This window comes from Eschrichtius robustus, chromosome 4 (assembly GCF_028021215.1).
Source record: "Eschrichtius robustus isolate mEscRob2 chromosome 4, mEscRob2.pri, whole genome shotgun sequence".
Taxonomy (NCBI): Eukaryota; Metazoa; Chordata; class Mammalia; order Artiodactyla; family Eschrichtiidae; genus Eschrichtius; species Eschrichtius robustus.
The window spans coordinates 151,645,057-151,666,072 of NC_090827.1; the positions used below are offsets into that span (position 1 = coordinate 151,645,057).

General features: G+C 66.9%; 1 protein-coding gene across 6 annotated transcripts; it reads right to left on the reverse strand.

Moving 5' to 3' along the window:
- Positions 1–5,155: 5,155 nt before the first annotated feature.
- On the reverse strand, positions 5,156–20,723 carry FGFR3 (fibroblast growth factor receptor 3). Of its 6 annotated transcripts, none has more exons than XM_068543590.1 (18): positions 20,647–20,723; positions 20,067–20,277; positions 14,352–14,618; positions 14,140–14,193; positions 12,319–12,488; positions 12,112–12,235; positions 11,845–12,035; positions 10,062–10,206; positions 9,426–9,616; positions 8,930–9,075; positions 8,458–8,579; positions 8,271–8,381; positions 8,007–8,197; positions 7,788–7,910; positions 7,638–7,708; positions 7,291–7,428; positions 7,024–7,129; positions 5,156–6,902 (listed from the first exon to the last, which is right to left on the reverse strand). In XM_068543590.1, exons 2-18 carry the CDS (start codon positions 20,176–20,178, stop codon positions 6,756–6,758), a joined length of 2,409 nt encoding a protein of 802 aa, XP_068399691.1. In that variant the 5' UTR covers positions 20,179–20,277; positions 20,647–20,723; the 3' UTR covers positions 5,156–6,755. The 6 variants fall into 6 exon arrangements, with proteins under 6 accessions (XP_068399691.1, XP_068399690.1, XP_068399693.1 ...); XM_068543589.1 differs by having other exon boundaries at positions 8,930–9,078; XM_068543592.1 differs by lacking the exon at positions 10,062–10,206 and adding an exon at positions 10,887–11,037.
- Between the last annotated feature and the right edge of the window lie 293 nt (positions 20,724–21,016).

Consider the following 21,016-nt stretch of genomic DNA (forward strand, 5'->3'; position numbering starts at 1 on the left):
TTATGCCGGGAGAGGTGCTAATGAAGCCCTGGAAAATGAAGCATCTCGTGTGCAGTAATTTGTTGTGCTTTTAGAAAGTTTCCTCATTTGGGGTGTTAGCGCCTCACCGCCCCCGTGGGTGTTCGGAGCGGGTTTCGCTGCACGTCCGGTGACGGGTCCACAACCGGCAGCTCGGGGAGGCCGGTGCTCCGTGGCGGGGCGGTGGGGGGGCGGGGGGCGGCCTGCAGCCCCAGCTCTGTCCGGCTGCTCCTGCGAAGGCTGGGTCAGGTACGGCAAGAACGTTCTTTGCGGGAAAACAAACATAGGAATCGGAAGACGTGGGCCTAGAGTGGCCAGATGAGCTGAGGGAGGACGACAACGAGATGATAGCTTCCAAGTTACTTGAAACTTTTTACTCAGCCGCTAAAGAAGAAACTAGACAAAATAAGAAGATTCTATATTCTCAGATGTAAACCTTCGTAAAGGGACAGTGGGTTCTAAAGGGTTCCTAGTTCAGTTATTCAAGAGGCATGTTCCCCATGCTTAGTCGATATTTATGAGTTCTCTCACGTGTGTTTTAGTGGCCTGCTTTTCCGCTGCGGAAGTGTGCTTGCTCGTGAACTTCGTGGTAGCCGGCGTGCCGTGGACGGGGTCGTCCTTCCCGCCTCCGTCCTCACCTCGCTGCCTTTGCCAGGCGCCTGGGGTGTCCCCGTCGCTGCCGTCGCACACCCCGCCCGCCCCCCCGCCCTCCCGGATCGTGCGTGTCTGCGCCCCCAGTGCAGCGGGACCCTTCGCTGGTGTTTGTACCGTGGGCCACGGTTTGCTGCAGGCTTCCCCCTTCGCGGTGCTTGTTTTTACTGTCCTGAACTTTATTTATTGCCGCTGAGAGGGGTGCCCGGGTGCAGGTGTAAGGAACGTGGCGTAAGGTGTAAGGTGTAAGGTGTGGGAACGAGAGTCTCGTGTGGCGAGCGAGGCGTCAGGGCCGCCGTCTGTTGACTGAGCGCCTGGGCCTGCGCCCGGCCTTCCCGAGCTTTCTCAGGAGGGCGCCTGCGTCCTCGGGATCTGTGACGCGGAATGGGAATTCTTCGCACCCGTTTTTTCATTAGGGATTCAGGAAATTGGCAAGTGGCTTCCAGAGTCGCTTTGGAATATCAAAATCCAGGCTTTAAAAAGGAAGGGCACCTCGTAATTTGCAAAGAAGAACCTCCGGGCGGCGATCCTCACAGCGGGCCCTGGGCCGCTGGCGGCTCTGTCTCCGTGTCCGCCAGGGGCCCAGGGCCGGCTTCGCCTGAGGGCCGCCTCCTCGGGCTGTGTGTAAACACCTTTTTTAGAAATAGTGTTTTTATTAAAATATCAAATTCGTGTTCCTGGAACAGCTGAAAGCCAGATTTGTGAACTGTGTGGCCCACCGGCAGTCAGGGCGGGAAACGGCAGAGCTGTCTGAGCGTCTGGTCCCAGCCTCGCGGCAGGAAGCGTGACAAGAGGGCCTTCCAGCGCTCTGGCCTGGCTTCTGGTGTCCCCTTGTGCTGTGACCGCGTGCCCTGCCCGTCCCCTCAGACTGTGCTGGTGACTAGGCAGTCGAGTTGCTGTAAGGAGAAGGTTGAATAAAGCGCTGTTGTGATGGCCTGTCTGCCCTGTGATGGTCTGTCTGTCAGGTCGGCGAGGCAGCCACTGCCTGGCCAGGCTCTCCTCTCCCCGACCCTCAGTGGCCCCGGGGTGCGGGGTGGTCCCTGGTGGGCAGGGCTGGGACCCTGGCCAGCCCTGGGGGGTGGGATTCTGTTCTGAGAGACTGAGGGCCCCTGGGGTCAGGGACAGCACTGCCTCCGCGGCCCTCATCTCTGGGCCCCGGGGGGGCGGGGGGGCGGGGGGGGGCCCTACCCTGGGCAGAGAGCTGAGGCCCAGCTGGGAGGGCCGCCAGGCAGAGGGTCCGAGCAGCAGGACAGGCGCAGCGTCCTACCTCCCCATCCTCCCAGCGTGGACAGACCGCCCTCTGTGAGCTGGGATGTCCAGCCCGTCTCAGGCGGCCTCACCCCTGCCCCGGCCCCAGGTCCCGTGGGGGCTCCTTCTACCCTTGCTGAGCCCCGACCCCCTGCCCAGGGACGTCCTCACCTGCACCCCATCTCTCCCTGAGCCTGGCCTTGGCCACAGTCTGCCCCCGGGGTTCTGCGGGCTCGCACGCAGGTCGTGACCTGTGTGGAAGAGAGATCGTTCCTGGGGGTGCAGGCACGGGCAGGGGGCTGCTGGGCCTCAGTGGCCCCTGTCCAGGTTCATCTAACCCCCGGCAGGCACCCAGTCCCCTCATGCTGAGGACTGAATGTGTCCACTGTACTTGGACCCTCCTCAGGCCGGGCTCCGGGAGAAGGTGGCTGGGGTCGGGGCCGTGCGAGTCTTCAGGTACAAGCCGGTGCCCCAGGACGTGAGGCTTCTCACTTCCGTGGTTCAGAAGGTCACATCGAGGGTCACCAAGGGCTCTGGCAAGGCTGACCCAGGGTGGGGGCGGGAGATGGGGCTATATATAGTCCAGAGACACCACAGCCAACCTAAAGGGACACTTCTGGCCAAAGCAAGGACAGAATGAGTAGCAAAAACAGTAAAGACAAAATCGATCATAAAGAGAAATCCACACACCCAGCTGATCCTCAGGAAAGTCTTTCCCTGCTGATGGAGACTCTTAAACAGCGAGAACAGGTGACAGGAAAGAATTGGGGACTACCCTGTCTTCTCAGGAGGAAATGGAGCCCATCCCAGGAAGCTCTTCAGGGAATTAATTCCAGCTGGTGGACAGACGGGAGAAACGCTGGAACCCACCTGGATGGCTGCCCTGGGGTCACGGGGGCGGGGAGCTGGGTGTGCGGGGCCACGGGCTGTGTGCCCCAGGCACTGCCCCAGACACCCAGCCGGGGAAGTCTGATGACCCCACAGGAGCCACCAGCATGTCCATGGCCGTCCCCCTCCAAAAGCCACACGCAGGGGGAGGTCAACTGTGGTGGGGGGCGACTGGCGATGTTCCGTTCCGGGTGGCGGCACGTGTTTTTACACGTGGCAATGCGCCCCCCTGAAGACCATGGGGCCGAGAGGTAGACAGCTGCGTCCGAGTGTATTCAGGCACCCGCCTGGGGAAGAGGACACCGAGAGGCCGGTGTCCAGCCTGGCGACACTACAGGGTGGGAACAAGATTCCGGAGGCCAGGGGGCCAGGATGGAGGTGCAGACGCACACACCAGGTGAGTCACCGCAGGCCGCGAGGGGAAGGCAGAGGGCAAGGCCGGACCTAGAGGTCCGAGAATGGGGGCTCCGGACCCTCTGAGGGCAGGCGGGGTGTCGGCGCCTTGCTCCCTAAGCCCAGCAGCAGCCCGCCCCGGGCCTGGGCCGGACCCCACCGGCCCTGGGGCTCAGAGAAGACGCCGGGCCGCGGGTAGAGGCGGGGCCGAGGTGAGGGGCGGGGCCAGGTGGGTGAGGGGCGGGGCAGTGGTGGGGAGGGGCGGGGCCGGGCGGGTGAGGGGCGGGGAGGTTCCCGGGGAGGACTGAGCAGCTCCCCTGTTGGGCGCCCCAACCTGCCCACCTGGGCCCGTCCCTCTCCGGCCAGCGCCCCGCCCCGGGTCTCCGTCCGGTGTCCCAGAAAGCCGCGCGCCTCGCCTGCAGCCAGTCCCCTCAGTGTCCAGAGCGCGCACCCGGAGCCCAGCTGGGTCCAGGCAGGAGAGAGGCCGAGGGCAGAGCTGGGACTCGGCCTGGCCGGCGCTAGAGGGCCCCGCGCCACGCCCGCACTGCGCCCGCCTCGCCGCCTCCCCACCTCCCGGCCTTGGCCTCCCTTCAGGCTCTGGCCTTCGCTGGCCTCCTTGCCCTCTCCGTCACTATCGCCGCATGGACACAAACACGGGGTCTCTGGCAGGCTGGAGGGGCTTGGGGGCCGGGAGCACTTTCCCGAGTGGGGTCAGGTATTGGGCGGCATCGTTATCCAGAACCAAGCCCCTAGCAACCCCTCCTGCTCTCCAGAAAGAGGCCCCAGAAACCCCCTCAGTTGGAAGGTGAGTTGGACACAGCAATAAGGGGAGCGAGTTTCTTAGAAGCCAGAGTAAAAGTTCACACCGTCCAGAGGCTGGTTAGTCCCTCAAGACCGTGAGGCACGAGGGACTGAGGGAGGGGCACCAGGTGGCAAAGCAGGGGCTAGCGGGGGAGGGACAGCCAGCCCTGGGCAGCACTGGGTCCCAGGGAGGACGTGAGTCTGCATAGCCACCTGTCCCTGCATCCACCCTAGTCCCCCACTTGGCCTGGGCACCGCTGCCTCCTCCATGAAGCCTTCCCAGACTTACTCCCACCACTGCTGGGTGGGTGCCCTGCTCTGTCTTCCCTCTCCCTCAGGCTGTGGACTGTGCAGTAGATGGGCCCAGATGCTGTCGCTGGGTCCTCAGCACCCCAACGAGCCGAGCGTCAGCACGCAGCACCTGCCCAAAGTTGAAGGAGTGGCGGCGGCGGAGTGCAGGGGGCAATGGTGGGGCCCAAGGCGGGTGGCAGGCCTGGGAGGGGGTGGGAAGCCAGCCAGGAGCAGGAGTGTGGCCAGGAGTGCAGACTGTTGAATCAGGGCGTCAGGTGAGGGCTTTGTTTACATGGGGCTCCATGGGGGGACCCACCTAGAAACGTCCCCCTCCCCAGCTGACAGGGTAGGCAGATACCAGGGGGCAGGGTGAGGAGAGGGAGGCCTTGGAACCAGCAACAGGTACCTGGACGTGACCCTCAGGGCCCCTGAACTCCACGAGCTGGGGGCAGATGGGGGATGGGCAGGCCCAGAGCATTTCCCCATTGCCCCCTCCCACAAACACATCACCTGCATTCCCTGCCTTTGGAGACCCCCGACCGAGGCAGTGAAGACCACTGGTGACCCTGAGGTTCCGCCCTGCCAGCGTCAGGCCCCCGTGCAGCTGGGCACACCAGATCACCTTCACCCTAGCTCTGCCTAGGACACATCCTCTCTGAGCCAAAGACCTGGGCTGGAAAGCCTTGGAGAGTGCAAGACCCAGGCAGCCAGTCTAGTCTGGGGCCCCCACCCCTGCAGCTGTTGCTCCAGCAGCAACTAGTGACCCCTCCCTCCTCGGGGGACAGATGACAGGACTTGTCTTAGGTGGGCAGTGAGCACCCGGGAGCTGCCCGGGACTCCAGGACAGGAGACAAGAAAGCATGGATCTGAACCAGTTGTCTGTTTATTTTTTGGAAAGCACGTCTGCTGGTTTGGGCCAACACCTTTGGCCCCCACAAGGCTGGGGGCCCTGAGAACAGAGACCACCCTGAGCCCACTGACAAGCAGAGAATAGCCGCCCAAACTCAGGGCCATTAACAGTACAAAAAGTAACAAAACTGAATTTGTGGCTTTCTCTCCCAAGCTTTGAAAGGTAGCAGTCCGGGCTACAAAAGTCTAGAAGCATTGCGTAAGAAGTGTTAAATCTACAGCAAATATATCTTGTAAAAACTCAATAAATTATATATATAGATATATATAAACTTGTAACATCTAATAACATCTGAACCTGCATGCAGGGCTGGCCCCCTCCCTCCCGAAACTGCCTCCCCGCCTGGAACACATGGCAATTAGAAGAACCTGTATGAAAATACCAGCTTGCTTTGACGTCTAAAAAAATAAATCTCCTAAAGAAAATCCTATAGAAATCTACTTCTCCTGCAAAAGAAGGCCAAAGGAAATAAAATATCCTCACGGAATCATCTCAAACTATTAACGACCCTTTAGGGTGCCAGGGGGCTGGCTCTGGCCTTGGGGTGTGGGCTGGACACACCCTCAGCAATGCCCCTAAACAAAGCATAAACCATCTCACCGTTAATAAGTTAAAACTTAAACCTCTGCCGTGCAGCTGGCTGAACACTAGGAGCCTGGGGAGAGATGGGGACACGGGCTCTGGGGGTCGATAAATAGCTTTACAAACATACAGGTCCAGGAACAATTTTTAAAACAAAACTGCGGTGCCAGAAAAGCCCCTCCAGCCTCTGCGGGTTTTTGTGTGTCTCAACAGCGAGCCCCCCAGGGGGCCTCCTCCGACTAGGGCACCCCCGCCCCTGCACCCTCAGCGTCCCGTGCCTCAGTTGTACCAGCCTTCCTTCTTCCATATAGATATTTATATATATATGTATGTGTATATCATATACACAGCATCTATTTATATAAATGTACACTCATTTCTGGAATAAACCTTTCGGATAGAAGTTAAAGGCTCCCGCCTTCAGGTACCCGTAATTTCAGTCTCTGAGGGGCAGGGTGGGAAGTGGGGAGGCCTGGAGGTGGGGAGCTGCTAACACTCACCCCAGGCGCAAGGTGCCACTTGGGTGGGAGGTATGCCACACGGGGGCTTCCCTGTAAGCTCAGCTTGGGCACTTGGAGGGGGGGCCTCAGCCCACTCTGGACACCGGAGCCCGGCCCGCCCCGATGCTCCCTGTGGGGTGGCAGCGGGGGTCACGGGAGCCTGGGGAGGGGCCCGGCTCCCCGCCCTGAGGAGCCCCACGGGAGGAGCCCCTTACATTCTACGTCCGGTCCACCGGTGCTGCCGGCCCAGGTGGCCAGGAGGTCACCGTACAGCAGGGCGGGCATGCCGGGGACCCCAGAGCACACACGTGTGCACACGTACACATGTGGAAGTTGTCTGTCCATCTGTCCACCCGTACCAGGTCTTGAGTCCAGGCCGGTGAGACCCGTTGGTCACGGCACACCAGCGGCAGCACGGCGGGCTGGGGTCCGCTCTCACGTTGATGGGGGCTTGGCCCGCAGGCCGCGGCCCTTCACGTCCGCGAGCCCCCGCTACCTGGTGGGGCGGGGGGCAGCAGGTCATGGGCGAACACGGAGTCGTCTCCTGAGGAGCCGGAGCTGGGGGTGTCCTGGCCGCCCGGCGAGTACTGCTCGAAGGGCACCGACAGGTCCAGGTACTCCTGTGGGCGGGCCGGGGGGGGGGGTTGCGGTCAGTGCTATGCCACCTCCAACTCCAACGCCCGAGCCGTCCAGGCCGGGGGGAGGGGGAAGGGGCGGGGGGTCAGCGGGGCCCACACTCACGTCGGTGGATGTGACGGTGAGCACGCGGTCCAGGTCTTCCACCAGCTGCTTGAAGGTGGGCCTCTGGGAGGGCACGGCGTGCCAGCACTCACGCATGATCATGTACCTGGGGGCGGCACTCAGGTGGGCCCTGCCCTGCGCCCCGCGCCCCGGCGCCAGTCCCCCTCCCTTGGGAACAGCCTCGAGGCCGGCCCTCCCCCTGCCCAGGGCGGGGCTCAGTGGGGGCCCAGCAGGGTCCAGAGGTGACAGGCGGGCGCGCACACTCACAGGTCGTGCGTGCAGTTGGCTGGCTTGTCCATGCGGTGGCCTTCCTTCAGCAGCTTGAAGAGCTCCTCCACGGGGATGCCGGGGTACGGCGAGCCCCCCAGCGTGAAGATCTCCCAGAGCAGGACCCCGAAGGACCACCTGTGGGCGGCGGGGGCGCGGCACCGTCAGCCCACCCTGCCGCCCACGGGCCCCCGTGCACGCGGAAGCCCCAGAACAGACCCCAGCGGGGTGCAGGGGGTACTGATGGTGCCGGCTCTGCCCCACAGCTCCCCGGCCCCTGCCCTGGTGTGGCCTGTGCCCCGCCCGGCTCCCCACCCCACCCCCGCCCGGGCTCGGGGGCCACATACACGTCACTCTGGTGGGTGTAGACGCGGTCAAACAAGGCCTCGGGCGCCATCCACTTCACAGGCAGGCGGCCCTGGGAGGAGGAAGGGGGCTTGTTGACCGCCAGGCGCCCTCCCGGCTCAAGTCCCCCACCCTCCCAGGGCCGGGCTCACATTGGTGGTCTTTTTGTAGTAGTCGAGGTTGTGCACGTCGCGGGCCAGGCCGAAGTCCGCGATCTTCATCACGTTGTCCTCGGTCACCAGCACGTTGCGGGCGGCCAGGTCCCTGTGGATGCACTGGGGACAGGACCGGGCTTGAGGCGGTCGCCACCGGCCGCTCCCCCCTCCCCCCGCCCCCCGCCCGCCCGCCCGGCCGGCCCCGCCGGTGCTCACCTTCTGCGAGGCAAGGTACTCCATGCCCCGCGCCACCTGGTAGGCGCAGGAAACCAGGTCCTTGAAGGTGAGCTGCTCCTCGGGCAGCCGGCAAGTGTCGAAGGAGTAGTCCGTGCCCGGGGGCCGCCGTGCCCGCAGGTACTCCCGCAGGTTGCCCTTGGCTGCGTACTCCACCAGCACGTACAGGGGCCCTGCGAGCACTGGGGTCTCAGAGGGCGCTGCGCCTGGGGGCCGCCCGCCGCCCGCCGCAGGCCCAGCACCCACCGCCCTGCGTGCAGGCGCCCAGCAGGTTGATGATGTTCTTATGCTTCCCGATCATCTTCATCATCTCCATCTCGGACACCAGGTCCGACAGGTCCTTGTCTGTGGCGTCATCTGGGCGGGGAAGGGGTTGTGTCAGGCAGGGCCGCCCAGCCTGGCCCAGGCTCCCCTCGCCACGTCCCTCCCTCACCTTTCAGCATCTTCACCGCCACCGTGACGGGCTTGGCAGCCCGGTCCTTGTCGATGCCGATGGCCTCCGCCATGACCACCTGGCCGAAGCAGCCCTCCCCGAGTGGCTTGCCCAGAGTCAGCCTGGTGGCAAAAGCAGAGAAGCGATGAGCACGCCCGCCCGCTCCAGGCCCTGTCCCAGGCAGCCTGAGGGGCAGTGCCACCACCTCCAGGAAGCCCGCCACCCTCACCCCGGCGACCCTGCTCGTGCTGGTGGAGGACCTTGCCCCCCCGCCTCTGGGCCAGTGAGAGCACTTTTCCAAGGGTGGGTCTTCCCCGCTGCGCCCCAGCCCCATCTCCGGCAGTGGCCTACCTGATTCCCATCTGAATGCAGCCGGGTCTGAGTGGGGGCCCCTCCCCGCCACTGGGCCCCCACCGTGTGTGCGCCCACCCCCCACCCGGGTCAGGGCCCCAGGCCTTCGCACACCACTGACCGGGCCCGGGACAGCTCCCACTTGGGGTCGGCGGGCAGCTCGAGCTCAGAGACGTTGGCCAGCGCAGGGCCCTCCCCCGAGGACAGCCGGGCGATCCGCACCAGTGGCGTGTTGGAGCTCATGGAGGAGCTGGACTCCAAGGACACCTGCTTGGGTCAGCAGGGGCAGGTTGGTGCCGCGGGGCCGCACAACCAGGGCGCGGGGGCGAGGGTGCGGCCCCCTCGGACCGTAGGCCAAGGCCAGGCCCGGGGTGGCTGCCTGACTCTGTGCAGCACTGAGCGAAGACTTCTAAAATGTTCTGTGCCCAGAGTGACCTGGCTCTGTGCGGTGACCACGGAGACCAGGGCGGGCTCGGAGCCCCCCACAGCAGAGGGGCTGTCCCCGGGCAGGCCCCAGGCCCCAGGCCCCAACACTAGGAAGGGGACTGAGCATGGGAGCCCGGGAGGCCGGGGCAGGGGCACGGGCGGCTCGGAACCTGGTATCTACTTTCTGTTACCTGTCGCTTGAGCGGGAAGCGGGAGACCTTGTGCACGGCGGGCGAGCCCAGGCCCTTCTTGGGGGGGCTGCGCAGGCGGCAGAGGGTCACAGCGGCCACCACCAGGATGAAGAGGAGGAAGCCCACCCCGTAGCTGAGGACACCTGCGTACACACTGCCAGCCTCACCAGCCTCCACCAGCTCCTCCTCAGCTGCAAAGACACGGGCGTTGGGGGCCTGGCCCAGCCTCTCAGGAGCCCCCGCGGGCCGCCCTGGGCCGGGCCGGGGGCTCAGCTCCCCCGATGCGGGTGCTGAGGCCTGAAGGGCCTACTTGTTGAAGGTCCAGCAGCCAGAAACGCCTGGGCCAGGAGGGGCAGACCCAGGACAGAAAGAGCCCAGCGGAGCCAGCGGCACCCTCACCCGCCACCCGGGAGACACCAAAGCCACCGTATCGGCTGCTGGGGACCCCGTTGGGATGGGGCACTCGAGGGAGGCCCTCTGGGCCAAGACAGGGCCGTGTGGGCTCTGTCCCCATACCAGGCACAGGGCCTGGCTCGAGGGCTCGGCAGTCCCCTGCCTGTCCCCGGCGGCGTTGGCGTGTCCCGGGCTGCAGCCCCGAGAGGACAGGTGCAGAGCGACAGCAGCAGGAGCTGGTACCTGGCAGCACCACCAGCCACGCAGAGTGATGGGAAAACCCGATAGAATTGCCCGCCAGACACGTGTACTCCCCCGCGTCCTCAAAGGTGACATTGCGCAAGGACAGAACCTCTAGCTCCTTGTCGGTGGTGTTAGCGCCCGCCGTCTACAAAGAGAGAACAGAGCGCGATAGGAGAGCGCCAGCACCTCCCGCGGGCACCACAGCCAGAGTCCACGCGGCGACAATCCAGCCAGGCTGCAAGGAAAACGCCGCCACCGCCACCACGGCCACGGCCACGGCGGCCGAGGGCCCTCTGCCTCGTGCGTCCACACCGAGCCCGAAGCCAGTCCCTCCACCGGCAAGTCCTCTGTCCCAGGTGAGCCAGGCGTGCGACCGGCAGCACAGCAGGAGGGGTTAGCGTGCACCAGGAGGGGGCAGACGGGCGGGCGGGCGGGCAGGCGACAGAGAGACGGGCAGGAAGTGAGCAGCAGCGGAAGCCGGGGCCAGAGAGAGAGAGAGATGGAGAGAGAGCGAGAGAGCGAGGGCAGTGCAAGGCGGGCTCTCAGGGCCCGGCCTCGGGGGTGAGGGCCTCTGGGGCGGGGCGGGGGGCGGCGGGGTGCGCGCGGGGGTGCAGGCGGGTCAGCACAGGCCACGGGGCTCAAAGCAGGCAGTCACGGCGGAGGCCAGAGGGGCGGTGGTGCAGAGGCGGCGCAGATGTGGCCACGCCAGGAGCAGGGTGTGAGCCGGGGACGGGGCACGAGCGGCGGGGCGTGCAGGTGGGCGCAGGGCCAGGGCGTCGGAGCTGGAGCTCGGCGTGCCAGGCAGGCGTGGGACAGAGTTGTTACCTGCTTGGGGCCCGCGAACACGCAGCCAAAAGGCCTTCTCAGCCACGCCTATGAAATTGGAGGCTCGACAGAGGTACTCGCCCCCGTCGCGCTCGGACACATTGGCCAGGCGGAGGCGCACGTCAGCCTCCGCACTCTCACTGATCCACGACTGCAGGGACAAGAGACCCGGCTCAGGCGCGGAAGCCCCGCCGGGCATGGAAATGGCCGCGCAGGCGCGGGCCCGTCTAGACCCCAGGCTCTGAGGCGCTGAGACCCCCAAGGAACTGATGGGCGGACTAGGCTGTGCCGGCTAGGAAGGCTGCCTGGAGGCGGCTTGCAGGCACCTCACAGCGGCGGCTGTCGTCTCAGCGGATGCGCCTTCCCCTCATCCACCCCAACAGCCCGGCTCGCAGCCCTGGCTGGTGGCGCTCAGAGAGGCCCTCCCAGGGCACTCGAGCTCCCCACCGCGGGGGCCCCGGCTGCGACGCCGCTGGGCCGAGAGCACCCGGCACCACCCCACGGCTGGTCTGGACTCCTGCTCCCGCCCCGCAGGCCCATCTCGTCTCTAAACAGATGTTTCTCTTTGGGCTGCAAGTGTCGCAATCACCCCAACTCGGGGGGCCCCCACCCCTGGGGCCGTGGGAACAAAGCTCAGGCGGTCCTGCCCTGAGGGCCCGGAGAGGTGGGCGGGTGGCCGTCTGAAGGCAGACAAGGGCGCAAGCACACAGGACTCACTGTAGGTCCTGGCGTGCTGGGCTGGGCCCCACCTCCCGAGCCGACCCCCCACTGCTTCTCCCCGCAGGTCTAAAGCCTGTGCCCCGACCCCCGTCCCTTAAACACGACAGGCCTCCTGCCTGGGATGCCCTCACCATCCCCGACGAAGGGGGTCCCCGCAGGGCCAGGCCTGATGGCTCACCTGCAAGGAGCCCCCCCGCCCCAAGCCCGCCTGCCCCACCCAGCCAGCGGCGGGGCCCACCTTGAGCACCGTGACATAGGGCGTGCCATCGGGCCCCACTTTGCTGCCGTTCACCTCCACGTGCTTGAGCCACTGGATGTGGGGCTGCGCGTCGCTGTACACCTTGCAGTGGAATTCCACGTCGCTGCCCAGCACCGCCGTCTGGTTGGCGGGCAGCCCCGCCTGCAGGATGGGCCGGTGCGGCGAGCGCTCTGCGGGGCAGTGGGCGCTCAGAGGCTGCCTGACCCGCGCCCGCTCGCCGCCCGCACCCGCCAGCCCGGGCCTCACCTAGCACATCCAGGGTGTACGTCTGCCGGATGCTGCCGAACTTGTTCTCCACGACGCACGTGTAGTTGCCGCGGTCCGAAGGCACCACGCTCTCCATGACCAGGCTCCACTGCTGGTGCCGCAGCTGCAGGTGGACACGGGTGAGCGGACGGCGGGCTGTGCCCTGCGGGCCGGTGCCGAGGCCCCAGCGCCCCCCGCCAGGCCCACCTTGATGCCCCCGATGCGGTGCTCGCCTCGGAACTCCTTGCCGTTCTTCAGCCAGGAGATGGACGGGGTGGGGTTGCCGGCGGCCGGGCAGCGGAAGCGAACCGTGTTGGCAGCCGGCACTGCCAGCAGCTTCTTATCCATCCGCTCGGGCCGCGTCCAGTAAGGGGCGCCTGCTGGCAGAGGGGCCCAGGAAGGCTGTGACCAGGGCGGGAGTAGCGGCCTGCCTGCCCCGCTCCAGCCTCAGTCTCCCCTCCTGTGTAGGAAACGTCGGCCTTTTGAAGACCCCTGCCTGGGCCGCACAAGCCTTCGGTGGCCTCAGTGCCACCTCCCGGCATTCGAAAGCCAGGTCCCCTCCCTTCCGTCCACTTCCCTCAAGCGCCTGCTCCAGCTGAGAGGGCCCCGTGCGCCACACCACGGCCCAGGAGCCTTCACGACGCAAAGGTGTCCTTCCAGGGGAGCACCCACCCACCCAGGCAGGCCCACCAGAGGGGAGACGCAGCCCGCAGAGAGACCAGGTCACGCCGGGTTAGGAAGCCCGGCTGGATGCACGGGCAGGGCCAGGCCTTGGGAGGGAGCTTACCAGGAGGCAAGACCCAGCCACCCGCAGAACCCGGAGCCTTGAGACCGGCCAGGAGCCGCTAGAATCTGCGAGACCCCGGACCACCCTCCGCACCCTGGGCACCAGGTGGGGACGTGGTGACAGGGTGTCTGGCGCTTACGTAGAGGACACGTGAGGAAACGGGAGGGGCCGCTCCAGTCCCATCCTGTTTTCCAGGACCGTCCCACCCCCACCCTCACAGCCCAACTGGCTTTTCCCCCTTGGGGCTGGGGTGAGGCTGCATTCCCGCCACGGGGAGGCTGGGTGGGTGTCCCCAGGAGGGAGGGAGCCCTTCCCCGCGACCCTGCTGCCATCCATGCAGCCATCTCCGAGAGGGTGCTGAAGCCCAGGTGGGGAGCAGTGTGGGCAGGCGCCGGGGAGAGCTCCGGGGGGCGGTGTCAGAGACCCCAGGGTGGCCCAGGGAGCCCGGCAGGGAGGGGCTGGTCCCTGGGGCTGGAGACCGCGAGGCCTTCAGGAAGGCAGCTCTGCCAGCAACCCTGCTCAGTGTCCCTGAGCCCACTCCGGAAGAAGAACACCAACGCCCTGCCTGGGATGGCCAGAGTGAGCGGGACACGCAGGGGACAGGCGGGAGGTGGCGGGGCACCCGCCGGGGCCCTCACCCCCATCCCGCATCTCGGGGCATCTCAAACTCAGCTCCTCCAAAACCAGATGCCACCTCCCTGAACCGGCCCCTCCCGCTGGGCAAAGCCCACCCTGCTCACGGTTCCAGGCCCAAGTACCTGGGCGCTGTCACCCTCAGCCTGTCACCGGAAAGCACCGCTGGCAGCCCCTTCACAGTGAATACGCCCAGACCTGCTGTCCCTGGTGCTCAGCGCCACCCTCCTCTCCCACCCGCACTGTCTCCGTCGCCCCCCACCGGCCCTAACCCCTCTGTCCGCTGCCGCCTGCCCTGTCTCAGTCACACGTGGGACGGGCCACCTCGCCCACCGGCCTCACTCCCCCAGCCCCGACCACACCGGCCCCCCGGCTGCTCCTGGAGTCCCGGGCCCCGGTCCCCTCCCCACAGCACGGTGCCCCATCCCACCCGTCACCTGCCACCCGGACTCCAGAGCTGGGCACGCATCGCCGCCACCCCACACTAAGGGGACCCCACGGAGGTGGCCCCCAGACCTCGGTCTCTCCCCTGCCTGGTAAGCAGGGCCCCAGGTGGGAGGTCGGTCCCCAGCCCTGGGCAGCCCTGCGTGCCTGGAACCCAGTCTCACCTGTGTCTTCAGCCTCGTCCTCCCCATCTTCATCGTCTCCCGAGGACGGAGCGTCTGTAGCGCAGGCGAGAGGGAAATGTGGGAGGTGGCCCTGCAAGCAGGCAGGTGCCCCTCCTCCGACGGCGCCTCCCGGGGGCCTCCTCTGCCCGTGACCACCAGGACCCTAGGGCACGGTGTTGCTCGGGAGTGTCGCGGGCCCCAGCAGGCCCTACCTGTCACGCGCACGGTGAAGCGGCACAGGACGCTCTGGGAGAGGCGCTGGCGGCAGCTGTAGGCCCCGGCGTCCTCATGGGAGGCGTTGAGCACCTGCAGCCGCTGCGGCCCCACCAGGATGCGGTCTGAGGGCGCCAGCGCCACGCCGTCCTTCACCCAGACCGTGGGCCCTGAGGGAGCCCCCGCGGGCAAGTGGCAGCTCAGCTCCACGGTGTCCCCGCTGCCAAAGACCAGCTCCTGCTGGCCAGGCTCAGGGCCTGGGACCTCTGCGGGCAAGATGGGGGCCCATGAGGCAGGCGCTCCCCAAACCAGGGGCGCCGGGCGCTCCGCACCCCGCACTGTGGCACCGCACGTGCCGGGGGCCGTCTGGGGCCTGGGTGGGGCTGAGGTGGCCCCAGGGGAGGGAAGAGCCCGTGGTCCTGCCGACCGTCCCACAGGGCCGGGGCGCGGGCACTGTTCGGAGTGCCAACAGGTCTCCGTCCCGAGGACGACCCTGCCGTGGTGGCGCTTACGTAGAGGACACGCGAGGAAACGGGAGGGGCCGCTCCAGTCCGGCACTGTCTGGGGACACTGAACACTCCAACGTCAGAGTGTCCAATTTTCCTTTGATTCTTTTCAGTGATTTAGAAATGCAACATCCGCTCCAACCTCATGGGCAGCAGCAAAGCAGGAGGTGGGCGTGCTGTGTTTGGCCGACCTCAGCTAAAACAGAGGCTCAGAGGTGGGAATGACCGGGGTAGTGACAAGACAATTCATCCCCGGAGGGGGTTCCCACTTGGTGCCCCCCACCCCTCATCTTGGCTTCAAAACCAGTTCGGGACCTGCCCAGCACCAGAAGGGAGCGCCGCAGTCAGACAACACCCCCCAGCCTTTCAGAACAGCTCCACGCTGATGCAGGCAAGGCCAGCCCGGAGTGGGGGCTCTCAGGGGCATGAACAGCCTGAACCCCAACTCAGACTACGCCTCAGCAGTAAATTAGAGAGAACATATACCCAGAAAGAGACTAGAAATACAGACATGGTACCAGTTCTGGCCAGTGGGGCCTCACAGGCCAGTGGGGTGAGGGGACCTAGGACCCCTCATCTTACAGATGAGGACACAGGCGAGGGGAGGAAGACTGCAGACTCGGCTGGCGGAGAGGCCAGAGCAGGGACCGTCAGGCCAGGCTGAGGAGGCCCGGCCCACCTCTCCCCGCAGGTGCCGAGAAGTTGGGGTGGAGGGTCCTTGCCGAGGGTGGATGTCCACTGTGGCCCCTGCGCCCTCCCCTGACCAGTGGCTGCCCAGATCCCAAGGGGCCAACAAGGCCTGAGACCCAGGGGCTGACCAGCCCCCCAGGTCTCCCTGCCAGAGCCAGACAATGCAGGGCGCAGGCAGGCAGCCTGGGCTTTGGGCCCGGGACAGGGGTGGGTGGTCCCACCACGCAGACCCAGCTGGGTTGGTCACACCGTTACTTGTCATTCTGCCGACGCACGGCCTAGATTCGAGGGCCCAGCTGCCCATTCTGGCCACGCCAGTCCCTGGCTCCTGAGACGGACCCCATTCTGCCCCCCACCTCAGGAGGTTCCACAAGCTCGGCGCCCACCAGAAGGGTCCCTGAAGTGCCCATGGGGTCTGCATCCCCAGGGTCCCCACAGTCAGGGGGCTCCTGGCCTGACTTCCAGACCCCCAGTCCTGGCCACAGTGTTATGTGGGGACCACCCAGTGCCGGGAGCCGGCTGAGGCCCCCCAGAAGGCCGAGAACAGGCTGGCTGTGGCCGCCTCAGCCCCAGGCCCCGGCCCAAGGGCAACAGTGGTTGGTTCCAGTTTGGTCTGGGTGGCGAAGGCAGGTCAAGCCATCCACACAAGTATTCGCTTCAACCTGGTCCAGCAGGGGGCTGGGAGGACCCAGCACGGCCCCCGGGGCCAGCAGCCACTGGCCGGTGTTGGGGCGCAGAGGGCCCTGCACTCTGCCGAGGGCCGGCCCCTGACCTGCCCAGCACCCTGACCCACTAGGTGGCCGTAGAGGCCAGGGACCTCCGGACCAGGGCACGGACGGCAGTAGCACCTCCACTTCCTGCAGATCCAATCCACTCTGCGCCACAGAGGACCCGGGGGAGACCAGGCAACGCCAAGGAGGGGGCGGCGGTGGCATCAGGCGGGGGGACACAGAGTGATGGGCAGGGCCCGAGGGGACACTCTGCCTAGGGGGCGGTGAGGGCACATGCTGTGGGCTACTCAGCTCCCACCACAATGGCCTCAGGAAGGAGGCTTTCTTGATCAACAAAAGGGGGCCCGTCCACACCCACACAGGCACTGGGGCCACACACGTCGGAAGACAAATGTCCTCTGTGCCATGGTGGGTGCCCACGTGCCATGCGGGGGTGGGAAGAGGCGGAATGTCCGCCCCTGTGGGTCCCACAGCACCTGTTCCAGCCTGCACCCCCGCCAAAGGCCTGAGCTCGGTGAGGGGGCCGCCAAGGGGTACTGTGTCCTGGAGGGGCCAAGCCGGGCCTTCGGGCACGTCCCCCAGGCCCAGAATCCTCCTGACTCTGCCACTCACGGGCCCCGTGACTCAGTTTTCCCCACTGGCGGGCCACGGGGGCCACCAGAAGCAGTTAAAGCACTGGAGCCGGTGAAAATAGGGGGCGCGAGACACCCCCCCTGCCCCGGGGCTACACCCCAGGATTGATGTCCACCAGGCCGCAGCCGGAGAGGAGCCAGTCTGCTCCGGAGGGCTTTTACCCCTGCTGGGGGAAACTCGCTCCCCGTTTGGGGTCACTACAGTTGAGACCCACTCAATGCATATGGGGTGTGCAGCGGTTGGGCCACCCTCCATGAGAGGGGCCTGGAGGAGACCCCAGGGAACAAGCATCAAATCCAGACCCAATTCAAAGGAGCCGCCTGGAGCTGACGACAGAGGAAGAGCAAAGCCCTCTGGTTCTGGATGTGCGTGAAGCTCTCTGATGCCAGGTACATGCTTTAAGTAGCCGGGAGGGGCGCCCCAAAGGGACTCTGAAGTCATGGCCTTCCCGCCTCCCCAGTCACCTCTCCACCCGGAAACAATATGAAAAGTTTCGTAACAAAGTGAGAAAAAGAAAGGGGTGGGATCCGGAGGCCTGGCGGGCTAATGAGGACTTACAGGATTATCCAGCCTAATCCTCCAACAACCCTTCTGTTATCCTGCACAGGCGAGGAAACTGAGGCTGCAGGAAAGCAACCAGAACCAGGGTGGGCAGCCAGCAGCCTCGGGCCCAGCAGGGCCTGGGGTCAGGGAGCCTCCCCCCCCCGCCCCCCGCCCGGGTCCCCCAGCCTGAAGAGGCTCCTCACCGTTCATTCACTTGTAAATCACTCAGGCCGGCCTGGCCACCCGCTGCCCCAAACCAGTGCCTGAGCAGACGCCCGGCCTACCTCCTCAAGGAGACCCCTAGCTCCTCTCTAGGTTCAACTGTAAAATGGGGCGCACCAGGCCCCAGATAGGGCCCCAAATGGGACTTGACGGCCTGGGGGGGCGGGGGCATCCTTGGCTCCGTGCAGGGGCTCAGAGGCCAGAAGTCCAGCCTCAGGCTCAGCCCAGGTTAATGAACCACCCAGAGGCCCGTGGGGCTCAAAGTCCAGCCCTGATGAGGAGCAGGTGGGGGAGGGTGCAGCCAGTGCCTTCCTGGGAAGTGCCCTGCACCCCCCCCCAGAGACCCCTCCTGGCTGGGTGGGTCCCCATCAACCTTCCTGCCTGTTAGGGGCCCCCACCAGTGGCTTCCTGTGGAGACGGAGGCTGCCCTGGCGGGGCCTGGGGTGGCCAGGGCCGTCCAGCAGCGGACACCTTCCCTAGTGTCCGTGACCCCTGCCAGCTCCGGCTCCGTAATTTATGTTCCCCAGGAAAGTGCCAGGCTGGGACCTTTGTAAATTTCACGAGGCCTTTGTATTTTTACTGCCTGGCCGGTGGCCCAGCTCCTTCAGGAACCGGATTAGGTTTATTGACCTATCAACTCACTACCTGTTTCACCAACTTTACTGCGGGGACAGGGGCCCCGGTGCGCGGGCACCCCAGCCCCTGGGGGGGGTCTTCAGGACGCTCTACCCCAGGCCCGCATCTGGTGGGGTCGCTGCCAGTTCCCCGAGGCGGGGAAGGAGGGGGCCACTGCCCCACCTCCGCGCCGCAGGGGGTCCGGGAGGTCTGGAGCTCCGCCCACCGCCCCCTCCCCCGGGGCTAGTTGACATTCCCCGGCCGTAGGGAGTAATATCTTTATCTGAATGCGAATGCTAATTCGGGGCTCCCCCCGTGGCCGCCTATTCTGCGCCCCTGGAAGCGGGGGCCGCCCTAGCAAGCGCTAAAAGCGCGCCCTGACCTCCCGACGGCCTCTGTCACGCCGCTGAATGACACGCACATTCAAGCGCCGGGCCCACTTTCATTCATAAAAAAATGACATTGTTCCGGGAGGCCGCAGCCGCCGCCGGAGGAAGGGGCGCGGGGGACGCAGGGAGGGGCGGGCAGCCATCTGCCTCCGTCCAGCCCGCGGCCGCCGCCTCCCTGGCACTGCGCGCCCGCAGCCGCTCGACTCACACCTCCCCGCGAGGCCCGGCCGCCATCAATGCGCGGTCTGTGGCCGCGCCGAGGTACAAAGGAGCGGCTGTTCGGGTCTCGCCCGGGTGGGGCGTGAGCTCACCGGGCGAAGGCCTCCCTCCGCGCGGCCGCCGGGCTGGGGACAGGGGTGCGCGCAGCCCCCTCGCCCGCGCCGGTCCTCGCCAGCACCCCGGAGTTGGCGGTCTCCAGGGGGCGGGCTCCCTACGGTCTCCTACCCGGCCTCCCCTCTCTGCCCGGCCGTTAACCTGGCGGCGTGTGCGGGGCGTGGGCACCCGAAGCGCTCGGCCGGGCGCAGCGGGGGGCAGCGCGCGCTGCACCTCGAGGGCCCTGCGCGTGTGCGGGGCAGGGCCCGGTGCCAAGATGCGCTCCCGCCCCGCCCCGCCCCTGCCCACGCTCTACGGGCCCTCCTCGCAGACCCTCGACGTCCCGCTGGACCTTGACCGCCAGCGGGGTTCCGCGGCTCCACATTGCTCGGACATCCGCCCTCTCACCTCCCGGCCCCCGCCTGGCGTTCGGTGCGCACCCCTGGGGGCAGTCATCTTAACTCACAGGGCATGAGAGCTGGGTGGGGGGAAACGGAGGCACTAGGTGTCACCTGGTCATGCAGGCCACTGAGGGGCTGGGGCCCGGCCCCGGGCTGACGCACTCTCATACTCTCCCTGCAAAGTCCAACCTCTTGCTTTGGCTGAAGCTGGCCGTGAACTGGGGCCCGAAGGGGGTTGGGGGAGAGGCACCAACAGCAGAAACTGTCCGTCAGCGCGGAACCCGCGGAACAATGGGAATCGTGGAAACGCAGTCCCCGAGCCCTCCCGACAGCGCCCGGGCGCAGGCTGCGCCCCACTGGGGAACCGCTGGGGGCGGGGGTTGCGGACTCCACCGCGGTGCCCGGCTCGCCGTCGCAGCCTCGCACTTGGGTGGCAGCCCTGCGGCTCCAGGCGCCCCACAAACTGCCGCGCCAGCTCTGGCCCCGATCCCCGGGGAGGGAGGGCGGCAGAAACCCGGACGCTGGCCCCGCTATGCCAGCCCAGAGCAAGCCCTGGGGCCCACTCAGATCTCCGGCGCCCCACACCCACCCAGGCGCCCGTTCCCCGGCCCCGACGCTTCTGCCTGCCGGGACCCCATGCCCCTCCCCAGTACCCGTCGGGTCCTTCCGTACCTGCTGCTCTCCGCACGACGCGCTGCTCCATGCCCGGGGACCCGGAGACGGCGCCGGTCATCACGACTGCCACGGCCACAAAGAACGCGAGGGCGCAAGCCGGGGCGCCCATAGCTGGGGCGGGTGTTACGACGTCCTCAGGCGGCGCGCGCCAGCATGCTGCCCCCCATGGCCCGGTTCTGGCACCGGCGGGAGGGCGCCACTCGGGAGTCTGTTGGAGGAGGCAGGCAACTCGTTACTCGGGCGCGCAGGGGCGGAGGCGGCGGTGGCAGGGCTCCTACGCCCCGGCCCCTCCGATCCCCGTCCGCCCCGCCCGCCGCCGCCGCCCAGGGCTCCCGGGCCGCCTGGCGCCGGCCGCGGCCTCCCCGCCGCGGTCCCTCCCTCCCCCTTCCCTCCCTGGCTGCTGCAGAGCCCTCCCAGGGCGGCGGCGGCGGCGGCTGCAAACTTTCCAGAGCTGGAAGCCCGCGCCCCGGCCGGGCCCCGCCGCAGAGACCACTCGGGATCCGAGCCCGCCGCGCGCTCTGGACCTGCCGCGCGCCCGCCTGGACCCCTTGCGCCCGCCGGGTCCCCACGCACCGACCTGGCAGCCGCGAGCGCCCGACTCACTGAGCGCGGCTCTGGCTCGCGCTCGCTGCCCGCCGGCCCAGCGCCTGCGCCCCGTCCCTCCGGCCGTCGGCTCGGCGGTGCGTCCGTGCGCCCGGCCGAGCTGGACCGCGCGGCGCCAGCTGCCCGCGCCGCCGCCGCCGCCGCCACCGCGCACTGAGCCCGGGCTGCCCGGCGCGCGGCAGCCAGTGGGGGCCGGCCTGCGCCCGCCCCGCCCCGCCCCGCCCCGCCCCGCCCCGCCCCGGCCACGCCCGCTCTGGCCCGTTCGGGCGCGGGGACACGCCCCTCCCCTGGGGCGGTCCGGGGGCGGGGCCGCGGCTTGCCTCGCCTCTGCCCGCGGAGGGGAT